At 44.3% G+C, this 23,140-nt stretch overlaps 19 protein-coding genes across 19 annotated transcripts, besides 1 other annotated feature; 8 read left to right on the top strand and 11 right to left on the bottom strand.

Moving 5' to 3' along the window:
* Positions 1-124: 124 nt before the first annotated feature.
* ECU02_1450 (uncharacterized protein) lies at positions 125-1,051 on the bottom strand (the record flags this gene model as incomplete). The annotated part of the gene is made up of 1 exon (NM_001040859.1): positions 125-1,051. The coding sequence occupies one exon, from the start codon at positions 1,049-1,051 to the stop codon at positions 125-127; it is 927 nt and encodes a 308-aa protein (NP_584670.1).
* A 48-nt stretch (positions 1,052-1,099) lies between these two features.
* Positions 1,100-2,734, bottom strand: ECU02_1440 (uncharacterized protein; the record flags this gene model as incomplete). The annotated part of the gene is made up of 1 exon (NM_001040858.1): positions 1,100-2,734. One exon carries the CDS (start codon positions 2,732-2,734, stop codon positions 1,100-1,102), a length of 1,635 nt encoding a protein of 544 aa, NP_584669.1.
* Positions 2,735-2,825: 91 nt separating this feature from the next.
* On the bottom strand, positions 2,826-3,638 carry ECU02_1430 (uncharacterized protein; the record flags this gene model as incomplete). Its single annotated transcript, NM_001040857.1, has 1 exon — positions 2,826-3,638. The coding sequence occupies one exon, from the start codon at positions 3,636-3,638 to the stop codon at positions 2,826-2,828; it is 813 nt and encodes a 270-aa protein (NP_584668.1).
* A 70-nt stretch (positions 3,639-3,708) lies between these two features.
* On the bottom strand, positions 3,709-4,278 carry ECU02_1420 (uncharacterized protein; the record flags this gene model as incomplete). Its single annotated transcript, NM_001040856.1, has 1 exon — positions 3,709-4,278. The coding sequence occupies one exon, from the start codon at positions 4,276-4,278 to the stop codon at positions 3,709-3,711; it is 570 nt and encodes a 189-aa protein (NP_584667.1).
* An 84-nt stretch (positions 4,279-4,362) lies between these two features.
* ECU02_1410 (RAB protein geranylgeranyltransferase subunit A) lies at positions 4,363-5,652 on the bottom strand (the record flags this gene model as incomplete). The annotated part of the gene is made up of 1 exon (NM_001040855.1): positions 4,363-5,652. One exon carries the CDS (start codon positions 5,650-5,652, stop codon positions 4,363-4,365), a length of 1,290 nt encoding a protein of 429 aa, NP_584666.1.
* A 132-nt stretch (positions 5,653-5,784) lies between these two features.
* Positions 5,785-7,011, bottom strand: ECU02_1400 (uncharacterized protein; the record flags this gene model as incomplete). The annotated part of the gene is made up of 1 exon (NM_001040854.1): positions 5,785-7,011. One exon carries the CDS (start codon positions 7,009-7,011, stop codon positions 5,785-5,787), a length of 1,227 nt encoding a protein of 408 aa, NP_584665.1.
* Positions 7,012-7,100: 89 nt separating this feature from the next.
* ECU02_1395 (uncharacterized protein) lies at positions 7,101-7,283 on the bottom strand (the record flags this gene model as incomplete). The annotated part of the gene is made up of 1 exon (NM_001415544.1): positions 7,101-7,283. One exon carries the CDS (start codon positions 7,281-7,283, stop codon positions 7,101-7,103), a length of 183 nt encoding a protein of 60 aa, NP_001402471.1.
* Positions 7,284-7,320: 37 nt separating this feature from the next.
* On the bottom strand, positions 7,321-8,784 carry ECU02_1390 (uncharacterized protein; the record flags this gene model as incomplete). The annotated part of the gene is made up of 1 exon (NM_001040853.1): positions 7,321-8,784. One exon carries the CDS (start codon positions 8,782-8,784, stop codon positions 7,321-7,323), a length of 1,464 nt encoding a protein of 487 aa, NP_584664.1.
* A 31-nt stretch (positions 8,785-8,815) lies between these two features.
* On the bottom strand, positions 8,816-10,048 carry ECU02_1380 (CAAX prenyl protease 1; the record flags this gene model as incomplete). Its single annotated transcript, NM_001040852.1, has 1 exon — positions 8,816-10,048. One exon carries the CDS (start codon positions 10,046-10,048, stop codon positions 8,816-8,818), a length of 1,233 nt encoding a protein of 410 aa, NP_584663.1.
* A 258-nt stretch (positions 10,049-10,306) lies between these two features.
* On the top strand, positions 10,307-12,286 carry ECU02_1370 (alpha alpha trehalase precursor; the record flags this gene model as incomplete). Its single annotated transcript, NM_001040851.1, has 1 exon — positions 10,307-12,286. The coding sequence occupies one exon, from the start codon at positions 10,307-10,309 to the stop codon at positions 12,284-12,286; it is 1,980 nt and encodes a 659-aa protein (NP_584662.1).
* A 79-nt stretch (positions 12,287-12,365) lies between these two features.
* Positions 12,366-13,871, bottom strand: ECU02_1360 (uncharacterized protein; the record flags this gene model as incomplete). Its single annotated transcript, NM_001040850.2, has 1 exon — positions 12,366-13,871. One exon carries the CDS (start codon positions 13,869-13,871, stop codon positions 12,366-12,368), a length of 1,506 nt encoding a protein of 501 aa, NP_584661.2.
* A 180-nt stretch (positions 13,872-14,051) lies between these two features.
* On the top strand, positions 14,052-14,642 carry ECU02_1350 (uncharacterized protein; the record flags this gene model as incomplete). The annotated part of the gene is made up of 1 exon (NM_001040849.1): positions 14,052-14,642. One exon carries the CDS (start codon positions 14,052-14,054, stop codon positions 14,640-14,642), a length of 591 nt encoding a protein of 196 aa, NP_584660.1.
* A 53-nt stretch (positions 14,643-14,695) lies between these two features.
* On the top strand, positions 14,696-15,985 carry ECU02_1340 (uncharacterized protein; the record flags this gene model as incomplete). The annotated part of the gene is made up of 1 exon (NM_001040848.1): positions 14,696-15,985. One exon carries the CDS (start codon positions 14,696-14,698, stop codon positions 15,983-15,985), a length of 1,290 nt encoding a protein of 429 aa, NP_584659.1.
* Positions 15,986-15,999: 14 nt separating this feature from the next.
* Positions 16,000-16,088: a sequence feature.
* Positions 16,089-16,094: 6 nt separating this feature from the next.
* Positions 16,095-16,412, top strand: ECU02_1330 (uncharacterized protein; the record flags this gene model as incomplete). Its single annotated transcript, NM_001040847.1, has 1 exon — positions 16,095-16,412. The coding sequence occupies one exon, from the start codon at positions 16,095-16,097 to the stop codon at positions 16,410-16,412; it is 318 nt and encodes a 105-aa protein (NP_584658.1).
* A 79-nt stretch (positions 16,413-16,491) lies between these two features.
* On the top strand, positions 16,492-18,153 carry ECU02_1320 (uncharacterized protein; the record flags this gene model as incomplete). The annotated part of the gene is made up of 1 exon (NM_001040846.1): positions 16,492-18,153. The coding sequence occupies one exon, from the start codon at positions 16,492-16,494 to the stop codon at positions 18,151-18,153; it is 1,662 nt and encodes a 553-aa protein (NP_584657.1).
* A 41-nt stretch (positions 18,154-18,194) lies between these two features.
* ECU02_1310 (uncharacterized protein) lies at positions 18,195-19,070 on the top strand (the record flags this gene model as incomplete). The annotated part of the gene is made up of 1 exon (NM_001040845.1): positions 18,195-19,070. The coding sequence occupies one exon, from the start codon at positions 18,195-18,197 to the stop codon at positions 19,068-19,070; it is 876 nt and encodes a 291-aa protein (NP_584656.1).
* A 71-nt stretch (positions 19,071-19,141) lies between these two features.
* On the top strand, positions 19,142-21,157 carry ECU02_1300 (uncharacterized protein; the record flags this gene model as incomplete). The annotated part of the gene is made up of 1 exon (NM_001040844.1): positions 19,142-21,157. One exon carries the CDS (start codon positions 19,142-19,144, stop codon positions 21,155-21,157), a length of 2,016 nt encoding a protein of 671 aa, NP_584655.1.
* A 28-nt stretch (positions 21,158-21,185) lies between these two features.
* On the bottom strand, positions 21,186-22,508 carry ECU02_1290 (uncharacterized protein; the record flags this gene model as incomplete). Its single annotated transcript, NM_001040843.1, has 1 exon — positions 21,186-22,508. One exon carries the CDS (start codon positions 22,506-22,508, stop codon positions 21,186-21,188), a length of 1,323 nt encoding a protein of 440 aa, NP_584654.1.
* An 80-nt stretch (positions 22,509-22,588) lies between these two features.
* ECU02_1280 (uncharacterized protein) lies at positions 22,589-23,116 on the top strand (the record flags this gene model as incomplete). The annotated part of the gene is made up of 1 exon (NM_001040842.1): positions 22,589-23,116. The coding sequence occupies one exon, from the start codon at positions 22,589-22,591 to the stop codon at positions 23,114-23,116; it is 528 nt and encodes a 175-aa protein (NP_584653.1).
* Positions 23,117-23,140: the final 24 nt, after the last annotated feature.

Genomic DNA, 23,140 nt, shown 5'->3' with positions numbered 1-23,140 from the left:
TTGAAGGGCTTTTTGTTTTTTAGTCAAAACGCAATTAAATCGACGAAACCTTAGAATTCATTAGACGGGGATAGAGACCGCATTGATACGGCCATTACAGTCTCTGTCTTCCAAAAATCTTTGCTCACACAGGAAGTTTTCCTATGGGTGTGGGCGGAGGTGACGACTTGAAATAGGGATGCTTTATAGCATCATCGCAGCTGATTCTATTGCACGGATTCAAAGTAAGGAGCTTTTCCAGCAGGTCCAATGCATCAGAAGATGCTGCAGAAAATAGGCCATTCAAAGATGCCTTAGGATATTGTTGAAAATCAAGAAACTCGGGTAAAGTGGAAACTCCCGGCCACTCCCTTTCCACAGGCGTTCCAAGGGCCCTAAAGATCATATCCAGCTGCTGGATGTCTGTATCTCCTGCAAACAGGGGAACTCTTAAAAACAGTTCTGCAAACACACATCCGACAGACCACATATCAACGGGACTTCCATAGTCTCGAGACCCCATGAGAAGCTCTGGCGCTCTATACCATCTAGTTACGGCCTGCGGTGTCATCCGGTTTCCTATCCCCCTGGTAAGTCCAAAGTCAGCCAGCTTAACCATACCTTCAGACGTAATAAGTATATTGTTTGGCTTGATGTCCCGGTGGATTATAAATAGCCTGTGGCACTCATAAACTCCCCTTAGCACCATCAATATCCATGCCTTGATGTCTCCAGGCATGATGATTTTATCTGAATTCCGTATCACATTCTCAAGATTAGTCTCGACATACTCCAGCACTATATGGACACACTTGTCATATACAAAGGTATCTATCAGCCTGACAACATACTTACTATCTATCCTCTTCAGAGATTTGATTTCCCTTATGGCACTTATCTCATGCCCTTGTGTGTATTTGGTCGGCTTTATCTTCTTTATTGCCACAGGAACATCTTCTATTCTCGTGCCCGAACTTACAAGAGGTTTATCCTGAGGAAGGGCCCTGTATCCTAGGTATATCACGGCGTACGTCCCCTCTCCCAATCTCCTTTCCCTGATATATGTCTTCATTCAGGGAAGTGAAAACTAAAAGCTTAAGTACAGTTAAGGCTGTTGTATTTATTGATTTTCCAAAAAAACCCTCTTGTATAGAGACATCATCACCTTGTCCCCCGACTTTATAGGCTGTGAAAAGTATCCTTTGAATGTCCCTTTTGTCCCTATCGGCTTCTTGATGAATCCAGTGATCTTTCTGTTTCTCATGTAGATCTGGATGTTCCGGAAGTACATGACCTCTTCTTTGCTGTTAAACATCCGCTTAACAAGGCTGTATCTCTTCTTGTTCTTGAATGGAATTCCCTGGAGCACCGCCTCCTCAAAAATAACTCTGTCTCCCATAAATCCATTCATCCCAACAGAAGCAAGCGTGGTTGCAGACAACTCCCTTAGAGCAGATTTTCTATATATAAGCACTCTAGACAAACCAAATGATATCGGCCCAATGAAGCTTATGACACCAGATTCGAGCTCTTTCTGTCTTTTAAAAACCTTCTGGTTAAGGTTTTTTGTAATCATTGGGCATATGTCAACAATCTTATGCCCCAGGTCAACTACCATGCTTTCTTCTTTTAAGGGTACCTCTCCTTCAAAGTGAAAGTTGTGTATTGTTTTCCTGTCTTCATACTCATAGCATCCGAAAACCACATATATCTGCTCCTCAATAAGGCCCTCGTACTTAAGCTTTATCCTGACCATCTGCCCATCAGGCATAACGCTGTCTTTTCCAACAACCAGTTTTTCAGCCCTTCTAGAGTCATCAAAAAACACAAGGCTCTTGTAATGCTCAGGGAAACTATACGACCTGAAGCTGCATGTTGAAAGATTTCTTATTCCTCTGTACTCAGAATACTTGTCTATTAGCGAAGGTTGGTCGCCAGCAGAAGACTCATCATCAAGAGCAGATTCGTCATCCTCGTCGTTTTCCTTTGGATCATCCGAGTCACAAGCAGACATTAGGGACTCCTCATCACATTCCCCATCTGCCTCCTCTGCCTCGGAGAAAAAAGTGCCTCCGGCATCAATGCTCACGCGTAGATCTTCTCCTTTGTATGCCCTATCTGCAAAAACCTCCTCAATCGTCATCTCATACTGTCCGTTGACAATCACTTTGTCGCTTAGAAATCCATGCTTTAAAAAACCTTCGACATAAAAATACTCCCCGTCTGAGTATGCATTGCTCGGCACAATATATGGTCTTCTGCAGACCGACGTGTTCTTAATCCTTACATTGCTCAAGGCATCCATTAGCCCGCCTATCTCGACTATTCGCTCCTTCGGGAAATGCCTCCGAACAAACTTCTTGGCTGCATCCCTTAGACTTTGGGTCGATATGCAAAACAGACAGCTTGGAATAAACTTCTTGATTATTTTAAGCTTACTGCCGTCTATTTCGTTGGAGTCGATAAAAAATACCACTATATCGCTTACTCTACAAACATATCCTAGCTGAAACTCGCTAAGCTCATCAGTTCGTTTGAACAAGAAGTTCATCTTACATTCTTCGGAATAGAACAGGCCGCCGTTTCCATGCAAATACTTATCAAAATAACCTTCACACTCCCTTCCCAGTGAAACAACCGAAACCACCACATAGGGCCCATGGGGCAGAGAGTATGGCAACTTAGATTCCTTGATCCTGGCAATACTGCCGATACTCTTCATTTTGGTTCTGTTTCTTCTGTCTCGGGCCTTCATAGACTACTGGGGGATCCCAAATTACGAAAATTTGGCTTTGAAATCAACTAGGCTAACTCCCACGTCCTAAAGCTTTGTATTCCATCCAAATTTATTTCCTCAAGTACTTCTCGTCAAGCATCTGATCAACAGCACCAAAAAAGTCCGATTTCCCGTATCCCGTATACGAGGAAACAGATACCGTTCTTATCGAATTGTAAAACTCCTCGAAATGGAGGGCCATTGAGCCCAAAACAGGAGAAAACATGTCGTCCTCATTCAACGACTCCCGGAATTTCTCATAGTCCGAGATCCATTCCTCGAGGAGTTCGCTCCCAGACAAATCCTTTTTGTTGAAGAGACAGAGCGTTTCAACTTCATATCTGCACATCAGGGAAGCTGCATACATCATGTTTGACATGAACACAGCATGCTTGTGGGAAGACAGGGAGTCAACCGTATATACGAGAATAACATCTCCAATGGTCTTGAGTGTTTCTATTAGCACATATCCGGGGGATGACCATGTAAATGCCTCGATTTGGCCAGGTGTGTCTACAATAACATACTCTTCCACTATCCTGTCAATGTATGTCCCGATATTCAAGAGAAATAGATTCAGACATGTTGTAATTCCCCCATTCGGCCCCAACTCATACTTCTCCATGGTTTCATGGTAGTCCACAACATCCCTTATGTCAAGATTCAATGGCATCTTTGCATTCACAACGGCAGGATCTAGGTTGATTGAGTATATAGATGCATTCAGCCCAGTTGCTGCATCTATTCTGCATTCGTCCTGAGAGATCCATGAGTATAGCCTCTGGCAGAAGGTTGTCTTTCCACTTCCTGCCATTCCAACCACAACAAAAATTTTTCTTCTCTGTATGGCTCCTTCTTTCTTCTCCAACTCCTTTAAGCTCATCTTGGGGATCCAAAGGCCTCTTCATTTCATTGCATTAAGATCTGAGACAAATCCATCACTAAGAAAAACATCACATGCTCGTCCTACCTTTCACAATCTCTTCTATTTTCAACTTCAGCAAGCTGCCTTGCTCAATGCATGCACGGACAAGCTCCTCAGCGCCCTTGGCTATGAGGTTGGAGTCCAAACAACCATCAAAATGTATCTGTGCAACTTTCTTCTTATGGATCATGTATGCCATGTGCAAGGGAAGTAGCCCCTGATCATCCGTAAGTGTGATGCCGTTTTTACCGGCATATACCGTGCTGGAGCAGACAGTGTCGACCATCCCAACACCAGACAGCATCCCGCATATCGAAAACGAATTGACAAGGCACGAAAACAAATCACTCCCATGCTTGACGGTATGAAAAAAGACCTTGATTCTCGTAGACCGCACCTTTGTTGAAAACAGTGACTTGACAATTGAGCTAGCAGGTGAGTGAGTCCACAAAGGAACCACTTCCGAAAAAACCACCTCAACTTGCGGCTCTGTTTCACCCTTCTGCTCAAAATGTATGCTGCATACAACCGATGTTTTATTGGTCTTCAAGTAACAGGACGAAAGGGCCTTGCTTATCATCCCTGTCCTTACTTCCATAAGGGCTCCGTGAAATCGATATGTTGTAGGCCTTGTACAGCACAAAAGATTAGTAATTTCGAAGTGGAGGGCCCTGACTGCCGGCTAATCGAAAACATTCAGCTTTTTGCAAATTCCTTCTATCTCTTCGTAAATATCTTCAAAATGAGGCGATTCATCTACGCCTTTTGTAAAAATTACGTTTTCCGTATCCTCTGCCCGGTATACTGGCTTCACATCAACAAAGTATCTTACGATATCCCCCAGCTTCTCTAGAACGACCTTTATCTCATTCTCGGGGTCGCTGGTTTCCTTTACCGTGCTTATAATCGCCACCTTGTAGCCTTCAGGCGTCGACTTCTCTTCAGATCCCAGCACCACAACAAAGATGTCATTCCTCCTTTTCAACTCTTCTTTCAAAAAGATTATCTGTGCCGAGGAGGCTCCTCTTGTTACACAAACGGGATCTCCTCTTATTATACATATTCCCCTTATGATCTCATACAGTAGCGTGCTTCTCTGGAAATAGGACTGTCCAGAAATTATCTTCCCCGCCTTAATTCTCAAAACATTCTTGTTAACAGGCTCTCGGACCAACACCTCCACGTTTTTTTCGTTCACCTCCAATATCTCTGCATTTATCATTATCTCTCCTCCCTTCGTGCAGCAGCTCCTGGCAAATCCCTGTGCAATCTCGGAAAGTCCATACCTTGGGTATAAATACGGAGACTCCATCGAGTTTTCATAGCATATGATCGACCTCACATACGTTACAATCTTATCAAACGTTTCCTTCGGATGTCTGTCCAGATACGAGTCGTCGAGATTCAGGGCTATTCCATGGCCTATAAGCTCCATCGACTCCTCCGTAAGCCCATATTCCTTGAATTCTTCCCTCATGGTATCCTTGAATTTGTAGGCCTTTCCTTTCGCCGCCTCCCTAGCATAGTCTCTTACGTTCCAGAAAAATCTCATAACCTTCGGCTTCTGCCATATCCCTATCAGTCCTGTTGTCATGGACTGAGCCTCGTTTGTAGGAACAGGGTGCAGTTTCTTCCTCCACAAAAAAGACCCGGGAATTCTGCAGAACTCCAGGTATTCATCTATGCCGTATCTAACCAGCATCTTCAGCATCTTGCTGTCTGCAAGAAACAACTTCGGCGTCAGGTCAATAGAAAACTCGGTGTCATAGACCTCCAGCTCTGGAGCAATACTTGGGCTTTGGAAGTATGTCTCCAGTTCTGTATACCTAAGTGTCGCAAAATCCGATCCATACATCGGGTTCCTATCCAATAGAATAACCCTTTTATTCTTTCGAGCCAGGATGCACCCAACTGCACACTCAACCAGTCCTGTTCCAAGAATAACAAAGTCGTATTCGTGCTCGGCAATCATTCAGGATTTGTTTTTATTTTTCTCAATTGTAATTATTCAACTTTCTTCGATAAACATAGAAGAAAAGATATATTTAGTAATGGACAATGTCCAGGTGGGTCCTTGCAAGCATTCCGCAGAATATATCCTTCACTAAAGCCCTGGTATTGCTCCACCATCGGAATCGTTTTCTTCGTCGACAAATCCTCCGACGGCGGGCTCGTTATTCTCATCAGGCCTGGGCCTGACCCAGAACCTCACACTTTGGTCCACAGATCCTGACGCCAGAATATGCCCTACTGGATGGTAATCCAGCGACCACACCGTGCCTTCATGCCCTTCTTCAATAACTTCTAACGGCACTTGGGTATACGCCTGCCAAAAGTAAATCCCCCCCTCTGTACCTCCGCTAACAAATATGTCTGGAATGCACGGATGTGTCCCTATCGATGTAACCTCTTTCTTGTGATTCTTGTAGGTAAACACGTCAGTCATTGTTCGAATGTCTACCATCTTTATCACCTGATCTTTTCCCCCCGTAAGAAGATAGTTCTCGTCGCCCATCCACTTTAAGGCCAGTATTGTGTTCTTATGATGATGTAGGGTGCATAGCTCCTCTGCAGTCCGCGGGTCCCACATTTTGACAAGGTTATCTTTTCCAGCACTAGCTATCAGCGACTTGTACTTGTGCCACTGTGCTGCCCTTACATCCCAGTTATGTCCTCTGAGGACAGACTCCTCTTTTGCTTCTATCGAGTCCCAAATCTTTATTGTAGAGTCATCAGAGGCTGAACAGAACTTACTATCGTTATGGGAAAACGAGAGATCCCGAACTGCCTCGGTGTGCCCTTGTATTATCTGTATGTTATTCATCGATGGATGCCAATACTTAATTATTCCAAAGTTGTCGGAGGATATCAAGAATAAGCCCGAGGGCGACCATTCCATTCCCCTAACAGGAGACTCATGTGCTTGGAGGATGGTTTCAAAGTTGCATCCATATCCGTTCCAAAGCGTAAACTCGCCCGTTGCCGTGCCACTCATAAGCCTTCTCCCATCAGGAGTCCACCTAACAATGTTTACAGGGCATTTGACCTTATTGACGCTGACATGCTCGATCTTCGTGGTAAACAAGCTGGATATGTCGTTATAGCATAACTCAGGAGATTTCAAGTTGAGAATCTGAGGAGACAGATCAAAGCTTGTATTGACTTGGAGCGGACTAAGTCTCCTTTTGACCCTTTGGATGCAAATCCCCGAGGTGTAGTCAACTACTTTCCTTTCCTGCAGAACCCTCATCCTCTTCCCGTCGTAGACAAACTTCGGGTTTTGGAACCTAGCGCTTATCAGCTCCTTTATATTCACTCCGTCCTCATTCATTTGAAATAGCGCAGGAGGGGCTCAGCAATAAAGTAGACATATAAGAAGCATACATGTTTAATGGGTAGATGATACTAGCACAAAGCATCTCAGCTCTTGGCCTTCTTCTGAATCTCATCCTCTTGCTCGTGGATCTTCTGCTTGTTGTTATAGCTGAAGACCCCCTTTCTACAGAAATACGTCGAAAACGACACCTCACAATCATCATTCTTTTTCCTCTCTGCTTTTTGCATAAACTTCAATCCCTTCAGTTTCTCGCTGATTCCAGCCATTCTGGGACCAAAATATTTCCAATTATGAACCTCTCCGCTACTCCAGAAAAAACTCTATTACGCTGTTAGCACTCCTCCTGGGTATCTTCCTTCCATCCACTTCAAAGCCATAGAGCTTATCTCTCCCATCAACTTCTAGCCTCCTGATCAGCTCCCCGATTGTTTTGTAGTGTTCAGCGAGTGCATAAGCCCTCCTGTGGCCCATTCCTTTGATTGAAAGCAGAGACATATAAAGGAGGTAGGTCAAGGTCCTTCCTTTTCCCTTGGAGCTCCTATCAATAAAGCTTCCATAGCTCATCTCCGTCTCCTCGCCCACATTCATACTGATATTTAGGTGGCCATCACGTTCCCTGTGGTCTTCTGTTCCTTCCATGGCCTTTGCCTTTTTTTCGCACTCTCCTCTCACTTCACGATCTATCATATGAATGACGGAGCTTGTCTGGACTATGTCCCTTGTCTCTATAACAATAAACCCCTCCAGTTTCGTTGCAGTCAAGCACGACATCACAAGCTCCTTCCCCACCTTCTGCATATGGATGTTCTTCAACCCTTCTACAACATAGAAAATTCTTCTTATCCCGCTATTTCTTAACCTATTCTTTTGCTCCTTAAACCTTCCATCCATTATGCTGCTCACAAAGTCGCTTCCTCTTTTCCTTTCTATTATCGAGCTGCATACCCTCTCACCCCTAACCCAGAGAAAGTCCCCAGCCTCGAGAACCCTGGTTTCGTGCTTAACCTGCCTCAACTCAAAGTATTCTTGGAAAAATAGCCTGGATCTCCTATTCTTGATTTCCCTAGCATCTATTATAAGCGTAACCTCTTCCTCCTCCTCAACAACAGATGTATTTGCAAACATAGTTGTTGCCAGCTCTCTCCCCTCATCCGTGAGATAAAATTTCGATCTTCCCTCTCTATATACAAGTCCCTTTTTAACCAGTGTCTTCATGGAGGACCAAGCTGAGTGCCTGGAGACAAAGTCAAACTCGGCATCGCAGTAGTTTCTTCCTATCTGTGCTATCTCATGCTTAGTAACCCCTTCTCTTATCCACAGCGCTTTCATTATCGCATAGCCCCCTGTTCTATATCCCGGGATGTACTTTCTCCTTCTACAAGCGTAGTCCTTGGCCCCCAAGCAGGGCCCATCCCTACATCCATGGTCTTCAACGCTTCTACCCACCAACCTTCTTTTCGCATCATCATAGGCAGCTGGTGAAATGATATTTAGATACCTTTCAAGGTCGCTTTCTGTCTTTATGTTTTCTACAACTTTTTTATCTATAAACTCCTGAATCTTACCAATTACCTTATCTCCGCCCCACTTAATGCTCTTCAGACTACTCAATGAATGCAGAGGCCCTTCAATCTTGTCTAGCTCCTGGGCCATCTTCTTGTAGCAGTATCTCGACTTCATGTTTCTTGATGACGACAAGCGATGCAGAGAGTTCACTGCAGACCTTATCAGCCCCATCAGATCAGGCTGAGTCTCCGGCGTCTTCATCCGGGGATACGGGTACTAAGCATTTAAAAAGCTACTTGGTTTTATTCATCTCATCCTCAATCAGTTTGATTCTCTCAATCACGGTGGGATGTGTATGAACAATTGCTGCATAAAGCGGATCCGGCTCCATGTTGCTGCTGTTCTTTTCGAAAAGCTTGACCAGCCCAGACGAAAGCTCTTTCCCATATCCAAGTGACACAGAAAACCTGTCTGCCTGGGCTTCAAAGTACCTGGATATGAAATTCCTTAGCACATCAACGGGAACACTGAAGGCCCCAATTACCATAAGGAAGTAGATGCATCTTATCAGCAACGGCAGATCTTTTCCTAACACAACATCCCCAAAGAGTTTGGAGTTCAATGAAACATTCAATACATACAGATACAGCAGCTGGATGAGAAGGACAAGGGATGTCATCTTTACAACATGGTTATGCTTCCAATGTCCAAGCTCGTGACATAGAATAGCAAGAGTTTCCTCCTCATCCACTTGTTTCAGCAAAGTGTCGTATATCACAATCCTTTTTTCCTTGGTAAGTCCTATGAAGTAGGCATTAGAATGCCCAGACCTCTTCGATGCATCCATTACCAGTATCTTCTTGGCACAAATTCCAACCCTTTCAGCCAACTTCTCGATCTTTGTCTTGAGATTGGACTCCTCCATCTCCTCAAACTTGTTGAACAGAGGTTGAATGGCAATCGGATATACGATGACGAGCCCTATCTGGAAAACAGCCATGAAGACCCACAGATAGATGTAGAAAGACGTCTTATAGTACTTCTTGATGATGTTTGTTGAAACATAAGAAAAAGGCCCGAATAGAACCGTGATTATAAGTGACATCTTCAGGAAATCCATCAAAAATGTCGAGAGTGTTGTCTTGTTAAATCCATGCTTAGCCTCGATGTAAAACGTCGAAATAACTCCAAGTGGGAGGTCAAAAAGCCTCTGGAGATGAGCATATCCCACCAAGAACAAGGCATCTCCGTACCAGCTGCCCATAAAGTGCTTGGTGTACACATTCTCAAGCACTCCCCTTTTGATCAGATAAAGGTCTCTCATAAGAAGAAGAGTAAGCTCAAAGATCGACATGATTAGCTTGTCTCTGTTATACGCCTTGGTTTTCTTTACCTGCTCGAGTGTTGTTAGCTTAAGGTATACCTTGGATGGTGGCTTGGATAGCTGTCTTAGCTCGCGGACTTTCAGGTAAACCACAAAGAGATAGCTCATTATAGAGATGCCCAACAAAAAACTTCCTTTCATTTAAGGGCTGCACCAATTGAAAATAAATGCGCTTCGTCCGGGCATAGAAACCGTATATTTTCCATCAGTGGCGCAATATCACATAGGTCACTTCCATTTTTGGATTATTTCGGAATCTATCAGAAACTTCACCATTATATATATACGATGAAATTATAGATCAACGCTTTATATCAATCTTAATAAAATTATAGATCAACGCTCTATATCAATCTTGATAATCATACATATAAAACAAAGTGTTTTACACCAAACAACATGAACTTCACCTGGTGGATGAGATGGACTCTTGTCCCTCTTACCATACATGCAGCAAAAAGGCCATCGAAGATGCCCAGGATGGACACCAATCCCTGTGTTAGCAGGAAGTTGCTTGAGGCTGCATTCGAAAACAAAATTACCAAGGACAGCAAATACTTAGTGGACAAACTCTTTTTGAAACCTCCTGAGGAAATTGATGAAATGCTTAGAAGCATGGAATCTGAAGGCAAGTTCTTTAGGAGCGAAGAGGATTTCTGGAATTTCGTGGGGATGCATTCTATCGAGCCGGGATCGGAATTCATCTTTGCCAAGGATAACGAAGAGCTTGAAGCGAGCATGTTCAGTGGTGTTCCGGAATATGTGAGTAGGCTTGAGGAAAGGCTATTAGAGCCCAATCCGCAGAGAGAAAGTGAAGGGTTCAAGCAAAGCTTAGAAACCCTCGTTAGAGTTTCTAAAGAGCTTAATGATGCATGGAAGAACCTCTATGTAAAGCAGAGAGATTTGGATAAGGGATATTACTCAACTATGATAAAAGTCAAGAATCCGTTCGTCATCCCTGGAGATAGATTTAAGGAGTGTTACTACTGGGATACATACTGGATAATAGAGGGCCTGGTCAAAAGCGGGATGCACAAAATTGCCGTGGGCATGGTCGAGAATTTCATTCTCTTAATAGAAAAGTATGGATTCATCCCTAATGGAACGAGAACGTACTACCTAAACAGAACCCAGCCTCCATACTTCTGCATGATGCTCTTTACCGTTTATAGACACGTTCCATGGACAGAGGAGGTGGAGGAGATTATAAAAAGGGGACTGAAGGCAGCCGTAATGGAGTATAACTTTTTCATGAACTACAGAAAGGAAGAGATCGAGAAAGATGGCAAGTCATATGTGCTTAATGTTTACAGGGTTTCTGACTGCACGCCAAGGGCAGAGTCCTATAGTGAAGACAGAAAGGTGGCGGAAAATAACAAAAGTAAGGACGAGGTGTATAGAAGAAGAGAAGAGGACATTTACTCAAACCTTAAGGCTGGAGCGGAATCAGGATGGGATTACTCCTCCAGATGGTTAGGTGTTCGTGGAGAGCTCGACTCGATAAGAACTTCTAAGAGGGTTCCCGCAGACTTGAATGCAATAATGTATGCCAACGAACTTATAATAATGAAGTTATTTGAAGTAGTTGAAGGCAAGAGGTCAAAGAATGCCGAGGACTTCAAGAAGAAAAGCGAGGAGAGGTACAGGGCAATCAATGCTGTTCTATGGAGCGATGAGGAGGGTGTGTGGAACGACTACGATATCGAAAAAAAGAAGCACACATCACCAGGCTTCTACTTCTCAAATCTGGCGCCAATGTGCTATGGAATCAGCCCTCCGCCAGACAAGAACATCACTGTTTACGATATTTTGAATGCCTTTGCAGAAGAGATATTTGGACACCCTGGAGGAATGCCAGCAAGCGGATCTAAAAACAAAAACAGCCCCGAGCAGTGGGATTATCCGAATGTATGGCCCCCTCTTGTGCATATAATGACGTTTTTCCTGGAAAGGATAGGCGAGCGGCAAATGGCATTGCATCTGGCAAGGTCCCTCTTAGAAAACATATCTGTTTCCACATCCATTTCCGATGTGACAAGGAGAGGGATCTTTGAAAAATATAACTGCGAAAGAGTCGGGGATTCTGGGTACAAGGGCGAGTATGCACCTCAGGTTGGATTTGGCTGGACCAACGGATCTGCCATCCATTTTCTGGAACACTTTTCTTTCGAGCTTGCTTCTACAAAATCTCATGCAGTGTCGTATCAAGAAATTAAGGATTTAATGGAAAAGAAGGTGGCTAGTAGAGAAGTTCCCAGAAAACATACCCCAGAAAACTGTCTTCTTCTGGAAGATAAACTCTGGGACATAGAATCGCACTCGGAAGGGCCCAATAGCTCCAGCGGACGGCCTCATCCTGTTGTACCTACTACGGTATGATTAAAGATAGTGCAGTGTATTCTCAGCCTCTTATTTCCTTCTCTGTATTCAAAAGTCACAACAGAGCCAAGATTTCAGGTTAATAACTTCTTCCAAATAGGGTATAATGCACAGCCTGGCTGTTACAGTTGATACATTTCATCCCATCACAGGGCTTTGATCCATAGGGAATACACAGGGTTTTTGCCCCTGTAGAAACAACATCGCTGCGAGGGTCTGCCCTTGTGCTTCTAGACTTGATCTCAATCTCGCACTCGCTGATGCCGCACCATGGTGCCATTATTATGTTTTTATTGTCAAGAGCAGACATAAACTCCTCAAAGCTCTTGACATAAGAAATCCTGCTGTCTCTCTCTGAGGTAGCCCTGGCGAGCATATCGTTGTGCATCGTGTCAATTTCTTCCATTACTGTATGAGCAATACCCTCTACAGACACTTGCTTTTTGGCGCGGGTGTCTCTCCTTACTAAGCAGGCCTCCGAGCTTGCCATATCCTTGAATCCAATCTCCAGTCTTAGTGGAACACCTCTTATTTCCCAGTGGTTGAATTTGAATCCAGCCGTTACATTACTTCTATCGTCAAGATGCACACGAACTCCAGAGTTCTTGAGTTGAACACACACTCCATTGATGTATGCCCTTAGACTCTCGGTATCATCCTTTGACGATGCAGTCGTTATTCCACATGGAACAATAACAACCTGAGTCATAGCTACCCTTGGAGGGAGTACCAGCCCAAGGTTGTCCGAGTGTATCATCGCCGCAATTCCGATCGATCTTGTTGTTATCCCCCAGGAATTCTGATAGACAAAGCTGCTACTTTCAGACCCTTCATCCGTATCAGCCTTGATATCGAACATCCTGGAAAAGTTCTGTCCAAGAGAGTGCGATGTTGCAGCTTGCACTCCTCTGCCAGACCCAGGAATAAAAGCCTCAATTGACGTGGTATAATCAGCACCACCAAACTTTTCATTCTCAGACTTTCTCCCCTTTATCACGGGAACAGCGAGAAGCTCGGAGTATATCTGGGAGTACAGGTCTAGGATGGCCAACACCTCTTCATCCGACTCCTTCCTCGTCAAAAATGCCGTGTGCCCCTCCTGCCACAGGAACTCCTTTCCCCTTATGAATGGAAGCGTCCCATGCAGCTCCCATCGAAGTACACTGCACCATTGGTTCAGCTTGAGAGGAAGGTCCCTGTGACTTCTTATCCATTTTGAAAATGATGGATATATTATTGTCTCCGAGGTGGGTCGCACTGCAACAGGATCTTCCAAAACCTGATTTCCACACTTTGTGATCCATGCAACCTCAGGAGAGAAGTTTTCCACATGGTCTTTCTCCATTTCAAGCATCGACTTCGGAACCAGCATGGGGAAGTAGCACTCCTGAACCCCAAGTTCCTCGATCTTCTTGGTAAACCATTTGTGGATGCATTTCCAAACGAACTGCCCGAGAGGACGCATCACATAGCACCCCTTTATTGCATAGTAGTCGATCATCTCTCCCTTTGTTATGACTTGTACATACCACTCAGAAAAATCCTCTTCCTTCTTCGCCGTTAGTCCGAACTTTTGTTTATCCATGGTGGGACGTAGATAATTAATAATATTTATATGAACCTTAAGACCTTTCCAAAACATAGACGCGCAGGTATTACATATTCACGTCTTATTTCTTCCATTTCCGGCTATGCATAAATTGTCCCTCTATAGGAAACCCGCGTCCTATTTTGACTAAAACCATTTCCACCTGAAACGTCCCTTATGACGAGAAAACCGACATCAGACAGACTATCGTCTACTAGATCGGAAAACTCACTCTACAACCTCACCAGGAGATTTCTAAAGCTTGTAAGCATGTCTCCAGATCGGAATGTGAGTATCCACCAAGCATCCATAGAGCTGAATGTGGGGAAGAGGAGAATATACGACATAACGAATGTGTTGGAGGGATTGGGTCTTCTGAGCAAGTGGTCCGTGAGCAATGCAAAGTGGATTGGAGGAAATGTCGATCGATATATACTCGATGGCGAGGAGAAGGAAAACAAGGAGAATCACAGACTAGATCCAGAGGGCATATTGAGGGGAGATGATCTGGATGCAACTCTCTGCAGGCTCAACGAGGAGATCTCGATGCTTTCACAGTCGGAAAAGAATCTTGCAAATGCATACGTTACGTATGCCGATTTGCAGCGTCTTCCCTCTCTGGACGGCAGCCTTGTTTTTGCAGTTAAGGCACCTTCGGAAACAACTATGGAGTATCCTAGGTATGAAAAGGGCTTTTATAAGCTCAAGCTGAGTTCCGAGCAGGGAACCATAAACATCTTCTATGTCTCTGATGAAAAGAAAGATTAAAGTTTTCTATATTTGTGCTGCTGCGTTAAGCCCCACCGACAGAGCCTCAAGTAATGACTGATGGGAGAATCCTGGTGGTTGGCTGTGGAGGGATAGGATGTGAATTGTTGAAGTTGTTAGCCAGAGAAAAGCTGGAGAGCATAACGTTGGTGGATAGTGATACCGTTGACCTTTCCAATCTCAACAGGCAGTTTTTCTTCAACAGAGACGACATTGGAAAAAGCAAGGCGACAGTGGCTGCAGGGATTTTTAAGAAGCTAAACGAGAGGTGCGATGTCTTTCCAATATGTGCAGACATTACAGAGTTTGATGCAAGGTTTTTTGCAGGGTACAGGACTGTATATAGCTGCCTAGATAACATTGAGGCACGAAGCTATGTGAACCAGAGATGCTTCATTTCCAGAACACCGCTGGTGGATGGGGGATGCGGTGGGTTCAAAGGACAGGCATACTACTTTGACTATAACTCGGAATGCTTTGACTGCATTCCAAAAAAGGTCTCAAGGGAGCACTTGGTATGCACCATTCGCTCGAGGCCTACCAATTTCGAACACTGCATCGCATGGGCGAAGCATGTGTTTCTCGGAATGAGATTCCGAGTGGATGGAGATTGCCAAGATTTCTATCAAAGGCATTTAAAAGCGATTGTGGAAAACTGTGAGGACATGTCGACTCCAAGCGATCTGGAGAAGTTTAGGAGCTGTAAAGACTATAAAGAGAGGACGGAGAAGATTGTGGAGATCCTGAAGAACCTTGATTTTGGCCCCTTTGACAAGGACAACAGAAACACTCTGGAGTACATCTACAATGTAGCCTATATACGAGGAAGATGCGCAGGTGTTGAGCCTACATCGTTTGAGGAGGCGATTACAATAGCAGGGAATATAGTTCCATCCCTAAGCACAATAAACTCAATAGTTGCATCTTTGATGATCCTGTCTGCTAGGAACAAGTGCAACTATTATTCGGTCGACAATGGAAATGTCATTAGCAGACTAGAAACATGTGCCAAAGATCCTGGGTGTCCCACTTGCTCCCACCATTGGTATGGAATTCTCTATGACGGGGCTCTATCTTTCAGAAAGCTAATCCAGCATTTCCATAATCAGAGCCTAGATCTGGTTGCATATTCCGACAAGAAGCTGTTCCTCACGCCTGATATGGTGGAATGGCTGGACAGGGACATCGAGCTCGAAAACAATACCATTGGGGAGGCCATATGCAGATTTGGGAGCAAAAAGATAAAGGTCGGGCTATATTTTCTGCGAGGAGAAGGAGTCTTTTACTTCGGAAGAATATACACGGCAAGGCTGAAGGAAAGTCTATCCTGGGCTTCTCGATAAATATTACATGAAAATGTCTGTCTATTTGATGCAAATAAACACGTCTGCTTTATGTTGAGTTTGAACACTTGAACTTATAAAAGACCAGCAACGCGCCCAACACAGGGGTATGTCTGTTGAAAGTATTAAAAGGCTTGTACAATGCGAAAACGAAGCCAAGGAAAGGTTGGAAAAGGCGCGCAGGGAGCTCGAGGAGATGAGAGCACAGGCAAGAGACGATGCAAGGCTAATGGTCGAGGGTCTTAATAAAGAAAACGTGGAAAAGCTTCTTCTACTGGAAAAGGAGGTTGAGGAATACATAAAGATGGTTGACGAAAAGCTGAAGCAAGAGCTTGAGATGAAGATTAGGGAACTTAAGAACATTAAGAACAGGAAGAATGTTGTTTCTGCCCTGGTGGAGCATGTTTCGGGTGCAAATGGGAAATAAATTCTTTGTTTGTTATGCTTTGCAGTGACCTGGGGATCACCCTTCGGACATATATCAGGATCGTTCTTTAGACCAGAAGATGGGGTTTGAAATCCAGAGCACGTTCAAGGCAAATGTGTTTGTATGCACTACAGGAATTTCAAAGGATGAGAAGGAGCTGATAAAAAGCCAGCTTCCAAAGCATGTGATTCTAGAGGATGTGCTATCGATCTCCACAAACTACCTGGCCACCTACAAAGCACTGATGACTGAAAAGTATGTCCAGGCCTTGAAGTGGAACATAAGGATTCTGCACATTGGGTGGCTATACAACACAGACGAAAGCACGAAGAAGTACGAAATGGCTCCATTTGAGGGATCCAACTTTACGATCTCGGAGATTTCCGATGACTCTCTTGTTAACTACCACTGCTTGCTCGGAGCATCGTTCACGGAGAATCTCACAGTATCGACAGATTTTGTTGTTACCAACTTGAAGTCCAGCGACAAAGCAGAGTTCTGTGAGAAGCATGGAATCCCAATAATTACATCAGAATCTGTGTTTGGAAGTGATTACAGCATATATAGAAAGGAGCCTCACTTTAAGGCCATAGAGACAGGCAGCGGACTTGCATTTGATGAGAAGGTGTTTTTTCTTGACCCAAGGCTCCCTAAGATACTCTTTAACCGCCTTAGAAGATTGATTATATCGAACGGAGGAACTCGAGTGTCTACTATTGATAGAGATGTCGACTTCATAATGACGCAGTCCTATGGTGACTTTGAGAAGCACGGCGGGAAAGTTTACCACTATCAATATGTGTTTGATTGCATCGAGACCAATGCCGTTTTATTTCCTGGACCTTATAGAGTGTACTTTAAAAAGAGCAGGGCTGTTCTGGGCGACGCAGTGTGCTGCATTGACAAAAGCCTTGAAGAGCAGAGGGTGCCGGTGTTTAATAAGTTAAGGGCGCTAGGTGCCATTGTCAAAGAAGACGTTGATGTGAGCTGTACCCATTTGATAGTGAAAGACAGGAGTGAATACAGAGAAAACAGGCGCACTCCATACAAGGTTGTATTGCTCCCGTGGATTGATCAATGTCTGCACCTTCTGAAGCATGTGAAAGAAGATAAGTACAGCATAGGAGTAGAAATACCAGGCTTCTTCTTGGAAAGCAGACAGAACAGAGGCATCAAAAGAGCGGGAGCTCCTGTTCCTAGATCCATGCTGTTTCAGTTCACAGGACTGTCTATGTCCCTAAAAAAGAAAGCGATTGAGAAGCTCGAGAAGCTAAATTTGAAGTACAGCGATGCAGACAGATATGAGAAGTGCACCCATCTCATTATGGGCACAGTGTGCACCTCTGAGAAGCTGTTGTCATGTTTGTGCAACGGGGGATGGGTTCTTAGGCCGGACCTCATAGACAGGCTCGACAGTACTCCGAACTTCGATTTTAGCGAGTACGAGTGGACTGTGGACGAAAACACTCCCGAGAAGGAGAGGAAGATTGTGGCTTCCATTAGGAAGTGGAGGGAAAGAGTGGCCGCCACTGGAAAGCCAGCATTCCACAGGTGGATCGTCAGGTTATACTGCGATGACCAAAAGAGGAAGAGCTATATAAGGGTCATTGAAAGCGGAGGGGGGATGGTTACAGAAGGAGATGAATATACGCACTGCTTTGTCTCGAAGACCTACAAAGGAGAGGTCCCTACAGAGAAGAGATATAGCACCGACTACATATTTTCGCACCTGTTTCGGTAAGCTTAGATTGGGGTTTTTACTTTTGGATTTAACCCTGGATAATGATTTTCGACTATGGGATTTATTTTTCAAGAAAGGTTTCTGTCTGTTTGCATGAGGGATGCATACTAATAGGAAGCAGAACTACTTTCACGGTCGTTAAGGTTGAGATTGCAGACAGGTGCCATCTGTTTCTTCATCCAGGTGCTAAGAGAAAAAGGTCGTATATAGAAAGGATTGCTTCGGACCCTCGTTTGATCCTAAGAAGCAGTGGAGATCCAAAGGTGAACTTGAAGCTGTATGTGTCCTTTGTCACTGGGGGCAAGTATAGACCAAGCATTCGAGGAAACAGAAGACAGAAAATGATCGGGAATGCCATTGAAGGGAAGAAGGCCACATGGAAGGATATAGCTGCTAAGGATGTTTATGGATATGATAAGCTGTTAAGTGTGCTGGGCATAGACATGGACCTGGGTCCCTTGGCGGGCCTTAAAAGAAAGATAATGAACATGCTTAGGCATGTTAATGACGAAGAGAATACAGCAGACGAAAGAGAAACCATCCGCCGCATTCTTAGGAATGAGAGTGATCCCCCCGGGAAACTCACCTTTGCTCTTATGGCCCACTACGATTTCTGCACCAAAAATGAGGTATTCTCCTTTATGGATGAACTAGGCAAAGAGTATGGTAAAATGCTTGACTTGATCCTTTACGACAGGTTAGAGAGTTCAGTAGAGGAGTGCAGGATAGATCATCCGTTTTATAACGAGGTGGCTCTGTTCAACTCGTTTGTAAAATGCAAGGACGACATCCTGCACTTTGATAGAAAAGCCTTGGAAAAAGATGTGTTTCACACCATCAACGAAAGAGGAATCAGGGACTTTATTACGAAGAAGGTGGAAATGTTTTATGCATCTGGTGGAGGCCTTATTAAATAGTTAATTAAAGTATCTGATTGGCAAGTGAAACATGTTTCAGATGTGGCTTAAAAAAGAAGAAAAGGCAAAACATGATGAGGAAGACAAAATACCTCGAGATCTCCACAACTCTCCTGATATTCATGCTGAGTATAGTCATAAAAACCTACAAAATAGAAAACGGAGACTTTGTTATTTGGGATGAAGCCCACTTTGGAAAGTTTTCCGAAAAGTATTTGTCCAGAAAGTTCTATTTCGATGTCCATCCTCCCTTGGGGAAGATACTGACCTCACTTGGGGGGTATCTCTTCAACCAGCCACTGGACTTTGAATTCAAATCCGGCGAGAAATTTCCTCCAGGGTTTGATTATTCTGGGATGCGAAGATTTCATTCTATTATAGCATCCTTTACACCCGTCTTCGGATATCTTATGCTTAAGGAGATGAGGTACTCGTACAGGCGTAGGCTGCTTCTGTCCATGGTGTTTCTATTTGAAAATGGATTTACATCCATTGGAAGGCTGATACTTCTGGACTCACACCTTTTGACATTTACGGCTGCAGTAGCGTATTTTATGACCAGAGTGTATTTTAGGTCCAGAAAGACGATACATCTTCCTTCTGTGTTTCTCTTAGGCCTGACTTTAGGGTGTGTGCTGAGCATTAAGTGGATAGGATTTCTTACTATGGGGTTGGTTGGAATATTTACAGTTTACCAGCTGTGGTGCAATGCCATCTCGAAAGAAAGCATTCTTGTGCTTGTGAAACTATTCTTCATGAAAGCGTTCTTTCTGATCGGCATCCCAGCATCTCTGTATGTTCTCCTATTCTATGTTCACTTCGAGATAGTCAACAGAAGTGGGAGCGACGATGGGCATATGAGCTCACTTTTCCAGGCAAGTCTTAAAGGCAGCAGCATTGGCAACAACAGGAAATATCCTCTGTTCGGTACAAAGATAACAATCAAGTCTGCTAAGACCGGGGGAGGATATCTCCACTCTCACAACCACAAGTATCCAGACGGCGGAAACAACCAGGTGACGATTTACCATCACAAGGATGAAAACAATGAGTGGCTGTTCCAGAAGGTGACTGACGACTTAGAGGATGCCGAGTTTATAGAATCTGGAGATACGGTAGTTCTATTGCACATGGAGACAAGGAAGTATTTAGACATTCCGGGCACCCATTCTCTCATCTCGAGGGGACTGAGGGCAGAGTCTTCAGGAAACCATCTTTCCGAAACAAATCTGTTTAAGATTGAAGTAGTGGACGACGCTTTAGAGAAAGAGAGCAGGATAAAAACCCTTACCACCAGATTCAGACTGCTAAACATTAAGCACAACTGCTATCTTGGACCCTCTTCTAGAAAATATCCCTCATGGGGGTTTGAGCAGGGGGAGGTCATCTGCACCACAAAAAAGGACGAAGCTACTCTCTGGAATGTCGAAGAAAACAATTCTGATAAGCTAAGCAAGGAAAGGAATCCTGTGTACAGAGAGATCGCAAGATATCCATTTATCAGGAAGTTTGTGGAGCATAACAAGGCCATGTTTATTACAAACGCCTCTTTTGTCCAGGACGAGGATCTGGAGCCGGAGAGAATTGTTTCAAGGCCGTATGAATGGCTTATTCTCAGAAGGGGACTAAGAATGACTTCATGGGACGGGCGGACCGAGAAGTTCTACATGTTTGGAAACCCGCTCATATGGTATTCGTCAGGGGTCTGTGTGATTCTTTCTCCGGTGATTCTTCTCTCCAGAATCATTAGGCAGAGGCGGAGGGGAAAGCCCTTGGCATTTCTGAGGGGTGAGGGCTACATAGTCTTCTTATCCTGTTGTGGATGGCTCCTCCATTATATCCCCTTCTTCTTTGTTAAGAGAGTATTGTACTTCCACCATTACTATCCTGCCCTCTTTTTTGCACTGTTTTCTCTGTGCTATGTTATGAAGTTTGTACGACTCAGGCTTGTGGCTGTGTTTGTATCCGCTGCAATCACATCCTTTTTTCTCTACTCCAGGCTAACATATGGATTTGCAGAGGAAACCGAATTTCTTAGAAGAATTAGCATAATCCCCACCTGGGACTTTATAGAGAAGGAACAATAAATCAAGATATATACTGAACGCCTCTGTTCTATTGGAGCATCTGCACCTCTATGTCATTTCCCACGGCCTTGAGTTGAATGTTCTTCTCATTGGCAAGATGAAGAAGAGAAATGAAGCAAAGATGCACAGATATGTCCTTTGATTCCTCTCCATTGTATACCTTAGGTATGCCTTCAAATATGGAAAGCAGGCTGGTGCTTCCGCCTTTAACAGAGTCAAGCACACTGTCTTTCAGCTTTTTGATGTTGACTTTCTTAGGAGTCTTTCTGAATGGAATGGGCATCTTCTGGCTCCCCTGAGAAGGGATGTCGGCCACAAATTCATCTTCTGGCTCCTCTATGACGCATGAAGCGGGGGAATGGTCGATGGACATCTCCTCTTCTGCACTGGCCTGGTCCTTTTTGTAGAAGAGCCCATCCCTTACCAGATATCTATATAGGTCTTCAACTTCCAGCCTAAAGTCTTGAGGCAGTGTGTGCCGGCTTTCCCTGCGCTCCACTATAAATGCCGGATCAAAAAGGGTGTTTCCAGGCTCCAGCATGCCTTCGTAATCAACTGTCTCCGTAAAGTCCAGAAAGGATGCTTCCTTTTGTTTTTGGGTCCCGCTCCGCCCTTTTTTGGCCTGTACTTTCCAGTGGTTTGGCCCGGCCCATCCCTTAAAATAGGAAAATGAATTCTCCTTGTAAACAGGGTTTTGGTTGCTGCTGGGAGGTAGGATCTCCGGAAGCTCAAAGTTGTCACCGCTGAACCCAGCATGCTCGTCGGAGACCTCTGCATCATTATCTACTATGGGCTCCATAACTATATCCCTTATCTCTTTGTCTTCACTTATGCTGGGGGAGATGAGCAATCCCTTCGGAAAGTCCATGGACATCTTGAAATCATCCACAATTACAGTTCCCTCATCCCTACATGATGACATTCTAAGTACTCCATCTGACGAAATACCAAGGGAATCGATCATCAGGGTATTTTCTGGTAACGATGACAGATATAGGAACTTCGGATCAACACATCTCCTTGATGAGCTCACCTTAATGTTCAAGTTGCAAATGTTCTTCTCTATTGTTACTTTGTTTACTTTCTTGCCCTGTTTCTTTCTGGCCTCTTCTCTCCCAGAGCCTTCTAGAAGCCTCATTGCATTTTCAGACACATCGTCGACGCGCGTTGAATAGACCTTAGCACACCCATCCAGCGTGCAGCTGGCCTTCTGAAAGTTAATTCCCTGCCTCTCTCGGAACTCATCTATATTTGTAAAGTGATCTATCAGGGTCGACTTCCACGTGTTTTTTGTGGTGATTTTGTTCTCGGCAGCCGCCTTGAGCCAGGTCCCTAGGTCATCGTTAGACATCAGGGGCTAGAAGAGGCAGTGTTTTGACATTGGAAACTGCGGCCGTCCGAAGCTGAAGAATATTCTCAACCCAAGATCCCATGGACGAGAAGCTTAAGGAAGTCTCGAGGCTGATGAAGGAGATAAAGGTGAAGATCGAAGCAATAATCCAAAGCAGTGCCCATGTCAGGGAGTTTAATTACAAGATGGAGGCGTTGCTGGCAGCTTTTGAGGCATATACGGTACATGGAGTCAGACACGATCCGGAAGTTCCCAGGACTCCGATGCCCATAGTTCCATCTGTGGAAAGCATAGTTAAGGAAAGCATTGAAGAGGGGGCGGTAGCCGCAGCTTCTTCAAAGGTAAGAAGAGAGGAAAATCTTGAAGAGTTCATGAGGAGGATGGAGTCTAACACAGCAGGTAATAATCTGTTTAGGAACAACGCTACGAAGATAGCAAGATTCCTTTATGCCAATAGGGAAGGCGTTGCATTGGAAGAGGTCATCAAAAACACAGGTATTTCAAGATATAGATGTGTCGACATTCTCAACTCAATGCTTAAGGCGGATCCTCCGTTGGTTTCAAAGAGATTCGACAAAGGATTCATTTATTCTATTGTACTTCTCTAAACCTTCTTCTTCCAGTGAACGCGG

The sequence above is a fragment of the Encephalitozoon cuniculi genome, chromosome II (genome assembly GCF_000091225.2).
Source record: "Encephalitozoon cuniculi GB-M1 chromosome II, complete sequence".
NCBI classification, from domain to species: Eukaryota; Fungi; Microsporidia; family Unikaryonidae; genus Encephalitozoon; species Encephalitozoon cuniculi.
This window is presented reverse-complemented; position numbering and strand designations above follow the sequence as displayed.